The sequence below is a fragment of the Labrus bergylta genome, chromosome 21, assembly GCF_963930695.1.
Source record: "Labrus bergylta chromosome 21, fLabBer1.1, whole genome shotgun sequence".
NCBI lineage: Eukaryota > Metazoa > Chordata > Actinopteri > Labriformes > Labridae > Labrus > Labrus bergylta.
This window is the reverse complement of record NC_089215.1, coordinates 20828251-20840676: the sequence shown is the minus strand read 5'-3', so window position 1 is coordinate 20840676 and position 12426 is coordinate 20828251. Positions and strand designations below refer to the sequence as shown.

Below are 12426 nucleotides of genomic sequence, written 5' to 3'. Positions count from 1 at the left end.
TTGTGTGATTTGTCCCTTTCCAGTTACTCTCTTCCTGTGTCTTAGCAGCTCTTTTACTGGAAAAGGGCGTCTTATTGCATCACATACATGCAACAGAATGCCTTTATCAATATGCTGTATCAGTTCACTGCTTCTTAAGTGAAAATAGTCACTACATGAGCTCTCTCTCTCTTGCTCGCTCTCCTCTTTAGGCTTTGTCAGGAGAAATGAGTCCTTTCCTGTGCAGCGGCAGCCACCAGGCCCAGAGGGACTGCCAGCCCAGCGCCCTTAACTGCTTTGTGGAGGCCATGTCCCAGTGTGTGCCTCCTATTCCCATCCGGCCCTGCGTGCTCAAGTACCTGGGGAAGACGCACAACCTGTGGCTGCGTTCAACTCTAATGCTGGAGCAGCAGGCCTTTGAGAAGGGCCTCAGCCTGCACAGCAAACCAAAGCAGAGCACCGAGTTCTACGAGCAAGAGAGCATCACACCACCCCAGCAGGTAAAGTGTTTTGATTTTAACTCTTCATGACAATCATTATATACTGTAGAGTTTCCTCCTGGACAAATCATAAAACCAAAACTCAGAGAAAAAAGAACAAATCATCAACAGATGAAATGCAATATTACACCTTTTATATTTCTGAAACTGCTAAGTTTGTATCCCTTTCTTCAAAAGTAGAGGATCCAGAGATATGAATAAGTCATATTTAAAATTGGCATAGTGGCCTCTTTTTTTCATCTCATCAGCAAGGCTTATTTAAAATAAAGTCGATCCCCAGTTACTTATTTGTTCCTCTTCCATTCTCGTGTTTTTCTACTGCTCTCTAGGAGATTTTGGACTCCCTCGCAGAGCTCTACTCGTTGCTCCAGGAGGAGGACATGTGGGCCGGCCTGTGGCAGAAGAGGTGCAAGTTCCCTGAGACTGCCACAGCCATCGCCTACGAGCAGCATGGCTTCTTTGAACAGGTGAGAGAGAGAGAGAGACGTAGAAATCCTACTTACAAAATGGTGTTATTTAACTTTATCATCGTGGAGGCAGTTATTTGTGTTGCTGTTAATCATAATGCTTGTCTCTTGAGATGTGGAATATATTTTTTTAATAGTATATCAACGAGGACAGGCTAAATGTTGCAGCAAGGCAGAGATCATGTTCTGATTCATTTTATTAGCTTCAAAAAGCTTTGACTCAAAATGTCAAAAATGTGTTGTTCAGGCCCAAGAAAGCTACGAGAAGGCAATGGAGAAGGCAAGAAAAGAGCATGAGAGGAGTAACGTCTCCCCAGCCATCTTCCCTGAGTACCAGCTGTGGGAGGACCACTGGATACGGTAAGATTTCTGGAACACCAAAGATGCTGCAGTCCCAGAGGGCAGTCTGTTTGACACATCGAGAGAGCCAGAAGATCACAACAGCCTTAGTCGATTTTTATTGTCTCACCATATATGAATATTTGCTGTATAGCATTTATAGAACAAACTGGATATGATTCATTCAGGCTAGTTCCCATTATACAGCAGGGAATCCAGCAACAGGATTTTCTTGGAAATACCATTCATGACATTAAAAGGAGATGCTCAACTCTAGTGTCAGTCTAAGGAGCCTTACTGGGCCTATGCATATGGGAAAAACCAAAAAGGGGTATTTTAAGGCGCACTCACACTGTACAATAGGTCCCTTTCTCAAGCACGTTTGACTCCCAGAGTCCTGTATGTTTGACTAGTTTGAGTGCTCCATACTGTGCTCAAGCACGCAAAACTTCTTTAGCCCTGGAACGGCTGGAAGAGAGTGAGCTTCGGCACGGTATGGTTGCTCATGCACAAGCACATATTTGAAAAATCCAGGAGTGTTAGAGTGCCGTATCTGACCCGAAACGCCTAAAAATAAGTCCACAAGCTGCTGTTCCAGTGCTCTCCAGCGGCACTACATTTATGGTGATGATGTGTATAGAAGAGTTAACCATGCTGAAGCCCGGTTGGACTTGGTGCAGTGAGTGCAGGCCCATGGGGTTACTGGGGAGGGGGAGACAATCTTGCTTGTGCATAGTGCGAGAACACCCTTAAACAGTACATTTTTAGCCCGGTAGACCTCCCACAGTGACATGCCACAAGTCAGTCTAATAAAAGTTACAATTTATCACTTAAATCTTGATGCTACAAATCTTTACAAGCGTGTTTACAGTTCAGAGTTTCCTAAACTTTTTATCCCTCTGGTCCTCATGTCCAGCTGTTCTAAGGAATTGAACCAGTGGGAACCGCTGACCGAATATGGCCAATCCAAAGGCCATTCAAACCCTTATCTCATGCTCGAGTGTGCTTGGAGGGTGTCCAATTGGGCTGCCATGAAGGAGGCTCTGGTTCAGGTAAGCAGTCCGCAGTGGCCATGTAAGATTGTATCCATTTATGAATGTCTACACGCATAAAACACACATCCACACTCCAAGGTTTCACTCTCACTGTCCTCCCAAAGGTCGCACTAAACCCAATAACCGTTCCACAGAAAATACAACCATGAGCGCAAGTTCTCACTTGCAATCACAGACTCAGTGGAGCCTCCAGGTTTTGAACCCAGTGAACCAGAGGCTTGACTCTTTGTTTTTCTTTTTTTCTTTCTTTCTTTCATTTTATTCCAAGGCCTCATGTCAGTGTGGAATATAGAAACCTGATATTGGGACCGTCTTAGTCCCTGCACAGCCCCATGAGAGAGACGTCCGTAAAGCTGTGGAAATGCTGCTCAGCCATTTGGCCAGTTAATTTATTGGCTTCATGTTTCCTAAAACAAAGTGAAGACGGGTGGCGAGCGTGTGATAGCACCTGACGTATAACAAATACTCCGGCTTTGCTCTTTCAAGGAGACTTGGAACCGATCCATTGAGCTGCTCTGTCCTAAGGTGACACCTAATTAAATTGTCTGGACGGCAGCTCCAACTTTGCTATATCCTCTCCTCTGTGTTTCATTCCCTCCCTCAACTTCCTACTATTCCTCTTTTTCTGTCTCTTACTTTCCCAACCTCTCTCCTTTATTTATTTTGTCTTTGTGTTACAGTCGCCCTTCTCTTCAACCATTTCCACTTCCATCTCCTTATCCCTCACTCTGCAGCTCTGGGTTTTAGCGGGTAATATTTACAACAGCAGTGTGCGTGAATAATTACCCCGGCATCTGCTGCAGGGTGATTTGTTTTATGGAGGAGGAAAGGCGCAAGGCTTCCAGTTGCCCACCGCCCGCTCACCACTTCAGAGGCGCAGTCCAAATGTCCCTGCTTTCAATTAAAGCCAGCTCTTGATAAGGGCGGCCCTGTCTCCAGGTTATTCATCAAGTGTCACCCTTGATAGGTCGCTTTGACCGATCACTGTAATTTTCTCCGACACTTTGGGGGAAGCTCACACAAATACACACCCGAGGGGTTCTTATTCACTTTTCCTCTGTGTCTTCTCTCATTCTGTGCGTCTTTCACTCGTTTAGAAACACTCAGCGGCAAACCCACAGATTTGACATAGCAGACCCCCCTGGGCTATTGTTTGTTTAGTGTTAATGCACTCAGCATTTTAATCAATAGCAGGGGCCTTTACTCTCCTCCGCCTCTTTGTCAGACTCACCAAGATGATTACTCATTACTACAAAAGTCGTGCTGAAACCTTTCAGAAAATGAAATGGAAACAGTATTGTCGTGCATTTTGTTTAGTGCTTTATTATGCAAAATAAGTATCAAAGGCCCTTTACCTTCAAATGTTTACATTTAATTAAAAGTGTGCGCTGTTCTTAACGTCATTGGGACAGAATACACACGCATGAAAAACAGCATGCCACACACAAACCAGACCCTTTTAACACTCACAACAGACCACTCAGACCACTTTCTTTGGGGGGGGGGTGTCAGGGACTCCTTTTTGATTCACATATCTTTTGTTGTGTAAACACTAATGTGTTCAGATCCAAAGCAGAGGCATGAAAGGGAAATACGTCATCAATACGTCACCAAGTTCAGTTTGATCTGTGTTCTTCTTTTAGCTGCAAATAATAGTTACCGATTGTTCGCAGAGCCAGACAGAACCAACCAACCAACCAACCCCACCCAAACAGAAACAGGCCGCTCACACTAAAATAGCATCAAAATGTTTTGCATGCAGGAATTGTAAATTATTGCAAAATTGAAAACGTTTAATTCTGACATGCCTATTAGTGATCAGCAACTTCTGGGGCAAAGTGGCAATTATTTTCCAACATAAAGAACAAAACTGAGCTGACCCCTAGTACATCAGTAAAACTTACCTGGACATTGAAGATGGAAGGATAAGGAAAACTGTGATGGAAGGAACAAAGTAAACCACATTTATGCTCTCCAGATAAAAATAGTAGCAGCTCTACACCTGGAAAGTTTACCCTCGAAAAGACAAGTCAGATTATTCGGTCCTCCACCATTTGACAAAGGTGAAATCAGAAGTCCTGCCCCTCCATGATTGTGACAAGTGACAGCTGAGCTGTTTTCAACTGAGAGCACAGCTGATGCTGAGGGCCTTTTTTGAGCTAAGGATGCTGAAAGTGCTGAACTACATTGGTTCTGTAATGAAAGTGGGTTCTGCCCTTAATTGTTTTTTCTTTTTTAAATTTGATAATTATGTTTAATTTAAGATTTTTATTTTTGGGCTTTTTGTGCCTTTATTGGAGAGATAGGACAGTGGATAGAGTCTGAAATCAGGGAGAGAGAGTGGGGAATGACATGCGGGAAAGGAGCCACAAGCTGGACTCGAACCCAGGCCGCCCGCTTGGAAGACTATAGCCTCCATACATGGGGCGCGCACACTAACCACTGTGCCACCGATGCCCCATAATTATGTTTCATTTGTTAAGTTTTATTCATTTTCTACCTGTAATCCTTTAGGAAAACAAACACCACAGTCTTTTGCTGCTTCTAATATTTGTTCCAATGCACACATTGAAGTTTTGTCTGCTTGTCCAGGTGGAGATGAGCTGCCCTAAGGAGATGGCCTGGAAGGTGAACATGCACCGCGGCTACCTGGCTATCTGCCACCCAGAGGAGCAGCAACTCAACTTTATTGAGCGGTTGGTAGAGATGGCCTCCAGCCTGGCAATCCGCGAGTGGAGGAGGCTGCCTCACATCGTCTCCCACGTGCACACACCACTGCTGCAGGTTGGTTTTGCAATGTCTTTTTTTTTTTCTTTCTTTCTGAAAGCCTCTATTTAAGGCAGAAGTGGCAGTCAGGAAACCAGGAAGGGTAGCGATGGGAAGTGAGTTTATTGTCCCAGCACTTGAAGAGAATCATGTTGAGAGATCATCAGTTGCCCCGAGACATTGTGCCGCAGAGTAACGCTGATAACGGCCTCTGTCTCCTTCTCTCACTCCATTTTGTAAAATTTAGATAGATGATAAAAAAGAAATCTAAAAAAAAACCTTTGAGCCTCTTTGATTTCACCACGAGAGATTACAAGAGAACAGGGGCAGAGATGAAAAGGGAGAAGGAGAAAAGAAGGTAGACTGAAAATTGAAAAAGGAGAAAGTGAACAAAATAAGGGGGCACAGGGAGAAAGAGAGAGAGAAAAGAATAGAGTGAGTTCAGAATGGCTGTAATTACTTCCCTGCCATCAGATACCATTTGATTAAATACCTGCAGCAGAATTACATTTACATGATGAATGGGACGCTCTGAATGAAGGTTCGAAATGGGCCATCAGCTGATATTAACAGATAATTGTGAAAAATATTGTATTGCCTAATTTATTTTGTTTTGGGAGATTTGATTTTAGGGCAGGGGGGGTTAAGTCTTCTGCACAGCTCTGATTCGCTACATTTATCTTTTCAAAATGGCTATTTGAATTGGGTGACTACGTTCTTCGTTAGTGTTTGTGTGTGTGTGTGTTTTGGCCGTGCGTGTGCTTGCATATGTGCAGTCCAATTATTTACCCTAGCCGAGGGAAAACAAGCTATTTATTCCTCTGCCCAGCCATGCGGCCTGTTGTAAATCTCCATTCCGAACTCTATATCTCATATTCACGACTCCATGAGCCTCGGAGAATGAGCGAGCAGCCCAGACTCTGCAAATACACACGGGCTCAAATACCATCTGAATCAAGTTATCATCAAATCCCAGCTCTCAGCTGTGACTGACGATCGATGGATTATCACCCACACTATCGATTACCAGGCCTGGCATTAATATTGATTGATGAGTAGTTGTAATGGAATGATTGATTACATGTTCACAAAGCAGCTTTTGGGCCGATCGATGTGGCTTCTGCTTTTTTTTTTTTTTTCACAGAATGAGATCGAAGCTCTCGCTTATCATTTTCTCAAACTACAGGCCTTTTTCTGTGGTTAGAGGGCATAATGGTTCTCCCCTACCAAATTATTTTTATGGAATGAAAAGAATACTGCCAAATTGTTACGGCTTTTGATGCATCCTTAACGTAAAAGAGAGCAGCAAGATTCTTTTAAAAAATATATTTTATCAGATCCGCACAATGATTTTCTCCAAGCTGTGTGAGGGATCTTCATGTGTTCCTGTCCTTTGATCGAAATGTGTTTGGTCACTTTGTTCCTTCTATGTGTGGAGGCTTTCAGTCCCTGGGATAGTCGAGTATGATTGTCAAGCCAGTGACCTAGAAGTGAACAGCAGCAGTCTGTCTTCTGTCATCATGCCTGTCAATAGCTTGACAGAAACAGTCCTCTTTTTGTTATTATTCCAGTCTCTTTGCCTTTTATTTCATCCTTCACGTGTCTTACTCTTGATGCTCTTGCTATAATACTCTCTCACAGTCATTTTGAACACTCATGCTGTGGCCTGACACTCTTTCATGCTTTCTTTTTTTCTCACCTTTCCCTGCTAATGTCCCTCTCCTCCTCATCCTGTCTCTAAGCATATTGTCATCATCTTTTTCTGACCCTTTTTCCAGGTCTTTCTCCTTTAGCTCCAGTTAATTCAATTCATTTTGATGTTTTTTTCCAGAGATGTTCTCCTTTTTTTAATGTGTCACCCCGCACTCTGAACACAACAAGAACTACTGTAGAAAAATAAATCAGAAGGCTTTTAGCATGCATGTCAAAGTGCCCTAATGCACCGCTTAAAAAGAGAAGCCTTAAAAAGACACAAAAAGAAAACGGATGATGTACACAGGATTTCTTTAAAAAGAGAGAGTCACTGATTGATGGCAGATGGCAAGATGTGTGTAATGCAGTTTGAACAAAGTAAGAAATGTAGCTGGTAGAATACGTTTGTTTAGATGAACTGTGTGAATATTAAGCGCAGCTGGTTCACTGTCTGAAGTGAGTCTTTGAAGCAGGCTGCAGAGTGAGCCTGAAAACACAAAACCAAAAAAAAAAAAAAAACGTACAAAAAGAAAAAGCACAAAACGTTCCAATCAGAAGAGTTTGCCATTTGGCTTCTGCTGCAGATCTGCCACCTTGTTCAAATAAAAAAAAAAAGGTTTTAAACTAAAGTAAGTTGTTGAAGCAGGACTGCGCGACTTTTTGATCCAGTAGATATCGCCCTAGAACGCACCACTGTTAAGCGCAAGCAGTGGACAAAATGGTCATTGGCTCGAGCTGCAATCACCTGTGATCTGCACTGTTGTGTTAGCAGGCTTATGTTAGCACACTTTGGTTAAGTCTATATTGTCTTGTAAATGTTTTGCACTTACTGTTGGCACTATGAGACAATAACCGTATTGTTTAAAATGTAAGAGCCGATTTTAACTTTCTCTATTCTGGTCACAAGGCGGCGCAGCAGATCATCGAGCTGCAGGAAGCGGCCCAAATCAACGCGGGGCTTCAGCCGGCTAACCTGGGCCGCAACACCAGCCTCCACGATATGAAGACTGTAGTGAAAACATGGAGGAACCGACTGCCAATCGTTTCCGACGACCTGTCCCACTGGAGCAGCATCTTCATGTGGCGCCAGCACCACTACCAAGGTGAGTGTAATGCCTGTCACGTGCACACACACACACTTGACATGTTTTCAGGGTCTCCTGCAGAAGTATCTGGACTCTTGCTGAGGTTTCTCCTACTTCCAGAATGGGGTCTTCTCTGAAAGGCCACAATGTGCAGAACCCCCTCAGGGTCTCTGTACATTTCCAAATGTCAGCTCGCTAAAGTAGTCTCTCTCTCACTGCAGGACATAACTCCCCCACACACACACACACGCACACACACACACATATTTACCTTGCTCAGTGCTCAGCTCTCTCCTGCGGTGACTTTGAAACCATTCAGCGAGGCAGCCACTGCAAAATGTGATGTCTCAAGCAACTTGAGCTCAAAACTCTCTCTGTGAGGCGCTGCAGTAATGACAGCAGTGGATTTCTGCAGCACCATGCCAATAAAAATCCACTTCATTTTTTACGTGACAGCTTTCAAACTTATGTTAAAGTGAAATGGAATTTTCTTGATGAAATCCATCGCCATGGCCCATTTACTGTTCAATACGTTCAGTGTCCCCAGTGCTCTCCTCTGCATTATGATAGCTGGGCTTTGAGAGTGCTAGACGGCCCCCAGTGTTCATACTGCTCTAAGCTCTCCTCCATTTTTATTAGTCTTCAAATACAGCGTTTGAGTGAAGAGCAAAGCTATTCTGAACTCTTTGTCTCCGTCCACAGCCATAGTGACGGCGTACGAGACAAACACACAGCATGATCCAAACAACAACAACGCCATGCTGGGAGTTCACGCCTCGGCTTCTGCTATCATTCAGTACGGCAAGATAGGACGCAAACAGGTACCGGCTTAAGCTGATGTCCAACTATGTTGAAGTGCATTTCCTAAAATATATATTTTTAACTGTGTTTATGAAACCTTCTAACACCGATGTTTCCTCAGGGTTTGGTGAATGTGGCTCTGGACATCCTGAGTCGTATCCACACCATCCCCACGGTGCCCATCGTCGACTGCTTCCAGAAGATCAGACAGCAGGTCAAATGTTACCTGCAGCTGGCCGGCGTCATGGGCAAGAACGAGTGCATGCAGGTAAAAAAATAAAACACAACTATAACACTGTGCATTCGACTTGATCAACGGGGGCCAGGTTCTGCTGGTTGCCTGTTGAGCAGTGTGACTCAGGGCGCTTTAAGCTGTTACTCTGTCAAGTGTGCCTGAAGCTAACAAAGGATTGAATTATTTACTAAGTATGGATGCGTCAGCCGGCGTTGCTGACCCTTTTAGTCCCCCCTCATTCCCATAATGCTTTACAACAACCTTTTACCACAGCGTCACTTCTGGTAAAACTCCGCCCATAAATGATCATGTACATGCACACTTATAACACTGATGATAGTAAAACATGAAATATGTTATGTTCAAAATTCTTCTCGTCAGAGAAAAAACATAATTTAGATGTTTCAATCTTAATCATGTTTGATCAAGTCTTGATAAATAAATAGCACCCATGTTCCAACCCTGCTAATACAGAGGCCTGGTATGTGTGTGGCAGCTAGGATTTCTAGGTGTGTAATGTTTGATTCGGATGACCTGTGAGCAAATCTGTCAAAATATTTGACTTTCTTTAATTTTTTTTAATTTTTAGCTTCTTTTGGGGTCTTCCTTTTCTCAACTTCTTTGCTTTACTTCTGTTGCACTAAATGTACAGTTTTTAAGTATCTGCATAACAACGTACAGATGCAATTATTGTACACGCTCTGATCATGTTAAGACGCCTTTAAGAAGTGTTCTCGAATGCGCTGCACCACAATACAAGAAAGCAGAAAGAAATCTGGATCTGGGTCCTGCATGTTGGAATTTATAGAAAAGTTCTCCTAAAGAACAACACATTGGATGCACTTCATGTGATTGAAGCACTTGGGTTGATTTCTGTTAGCAGTTGCCGGAGGTGTAGTTAGCGGTTCTTTCGATTGGGAAAGCAGTAAGAGCTAAAAAGCGTTTGGGGTGGCTCTGGGTGACAAGCTATAGCAGGGAGACTTATAAGAGAGCGTTACTCAGGAGCTTGCTCTTAAGCCCATGGAGTACTCTGATTAATAGAAGCAGTTCAGCACACCACAAGTCATTAAAAGTGCCAGCAGACACTCCTCTCTCTCTTTCTCACTCTCTTCTATCTCATCTGCTCTGATTCTCTCGGTCTCTCTCTCTACCGCTACACATCGTTTGTCACAGCAGCACATGGGGGACACCTAATCAGAGGCTCACCATAATGGAAGTTTAGCTCCCTTAACACCTCTTTTCTCACTTCTTAATGAACAGCGAGCAGTTTGTTTGTTTTTCACCTGTGATTACGGCCCTGTCTAAAACACAACGTCGGGGTGTCTTCTTAGCAAAGTTTCTGCTCGGCAGTTCAGTGTGTAGTTCAAACGGTGTTGTTTCTTTTCTTCTGTCTGTTAGGGTTTGGAGGTGATAGAGTCAACCAACCTGAAGTACTTCACTAAGGAGATGACGGCCGAGTTCTACGCCCTGAAGGGAATGTTCCTGGCTCAAATCAACAAGTAAGTCCATCAACGCCCCAGCTGTCCGGTCTTTCTGTACAGTAGTTGGCACATAATAGCTAACTTCAGATGTGCTACTCTCAACTTCTTGTCAGTGTGTGTTAGGGCTGGGCGATATATCGAGTTTTTGCGATATATCGATATATTTTCAATCCAGATATAGGGTAGGACAATATTGTTAATATCGATATACAGCAGTTCATGTTGCATTAAAATAACGTTATACGTTTCTTATGTAGAGCTGACCGTTCACCTATTTCTCAGCTCACTGTCTCTCCCTCTCTCTCTCTCTGAGCCAAACTCAAAAAACTAAATGCTAAACTAAGCTCAAGTCCAAATGGATAACAAAACACACAACTGTGTTTATTTTGTTATACAGAAAATTAATTAATTTCACAAACAGGTAGTTTGTTTTCATGTACATGTTGAACTTGTGCAACTGACTGTTAAAAAAGACATATCGATATATATCAAGTATCGCCATTCAGTGAAAAAATATCAAGATAAGAGTTTTGGTCCATATCGCCCAGCCCTAGTGTGTGTTCATTATCACATTTTTGTAGTGAAGTCACCAAACCTTAAGTCAGAGTTAAGTCGTGAGTCCCTAAAGTTCAAGTCTGAGTCACCTTAGAATAAAAGGAGTCAGCTCAAACAGTAAAACAGTCTCTGCCAATACATAAGTCCCCCTACTCGCCATCTTCCAACTCTGAATGCAGTCAACGCTCAAGTCCGAGTCCTCAGTGCTCGAGTCCAAGTCGAGCCACGAGTCCCAAAAAACAGGACTCGAGTTGGGCTCTATTCCAATTCCTGTGCTCAAGTACTACAACACATCGATATCAAAAAACTGCCTTCAAACTGTGTAAGGGCTCCCCTGACTGTGTGGGTGTTTTATCATGTCAGGATTTAGAAGTCATATCTAATCTGCACTGTTTGCCTCCAGCTTACTCACCTCAACTTCGTGTGGCTTCCATTTGACGTCTTTGCCATTAGATTTTGTGTTTTTTTTTTCTTTTAGCTGCAGAGGTTGCCTCCGCAGCGGCACAACTGCTCTCCATGCTTCGCTTGATACCCGAAGCCTTCCCCCTTTAGCTACCCCCTATTCGCCCGTCACTTTTGACATTACATGGCGTCCTGAGGGGTGAAAGACAAATTGAGGAGGGCTTATTAAATGTATATGCAGCTCAATAATTAACTCAAGGCAATTTGCAGGAATCACCGGGATCAGCAAAACTTGCCTCCACCTCAGCAGGGTTTATTGCAATCATTAAGTTTCCCGTTACACCGTGGGGAGAATTAACAGCAGAGTGGGGGGGTTAGGGGGGGGGCTGAGTGTTCTGTGTGTGTGTGTGTGTGTGTGTGTGTGTGTGTGTGTGTGTGTGTGTGTGTATGTGTGTGCATGTGCAACCACATATGCTCAGGATTTTGGGATCACTCAATTAAATGGGTGTCAGAGATTTGACAGTCTGTTGGGTGCCTGTGCTCCTGTCGAGTCGGGTAGTAGAAACTGTTAATGTACTTTAACATTGGCAAAGTGACTGAGGCAACCCTATTAAGTATTACTGGAGGGGTCTTCGGCTCTGACTCCCATAGCAATCAAGCTCCCATTTCTTAATCACATGCCAAAATGCCTTTTATAATAACGCATTTTAATTGATTGGCTGGGGAGGAATTTCACTGTAAGTTAGTGGTAGAGCAGTTTTTGGAACTGCTCCTAGAATGGAGAAGGTCCGTTTGCAAGCTGTGGCTCAGTAATGCTTCTCCATATCGACAGGCCTGTCTCCTTGTTTTGACTGCAGGGTGGCTGCGCCTCTTGCATCTTATTTATTAATCAAACGCTGAAAGGTGTGTGTAGAAAATTATTCACACCGCGTGCCAACGAGTGGGTAAGAAGCCGCTTGGCGTGGGAGCAAACAGCTGATGAGTCAGAATATATTTCTCTGTCAGCATAAATGGTGCAGTCAAAATGTGGGGGGGGGGGGGGGGGTGGGCACTGCCAGATCTCACCTGT

The 12426-nt window shown here is 43.6% G+C and overlaps 1 protein-coding gene across 2 annotated transcripts in view; it reads left to right on the top strand.

Annotated features, from left to right (window-relative positions):
- trrap (transformation/transcription domain-associated protein) overlaps positions 1 to 12426 on the top strand; it is an 86032-nt gene that overhangs the window by 48868 nt on the left and 24738 nt on the right. For both annotated transcript variants that reach the window (XM_029281565.2, XM_029281564.2), the window contains 9 exons: positions 192 to 479; positions 809 to 946; positions 1194 to 1306; positions 2202 to 2337; positions 4933 to 5124; positions 7706 to 7901; positions 8586 to 8704; positions 8806 to 8952; positions 10318 to 10418. In XM_029281565.2, coding sequence (XP_029137398.1) covers positions 192 to 479; positions 809 to 946; positions 1194 to 1306; positions 2202 to 2337; positions 4933 to 5124; positions 7706 to 7901; positions 8586 to 8704; positions 8806 to 8952; positions 10318 to 10418 — 1430 coding nt within the window. The remainder of the gene's footprint in view (positions 1 to 191; positions 480 to 808; positions 947 to 1193; positions 1307 to 2201; positions 2338 to 4932; positions 5125 to 7705; positions 7902 to 8585; positions 8705 to 8805; positions 8953 to 10317; positions 10419 to 12426) is intronic.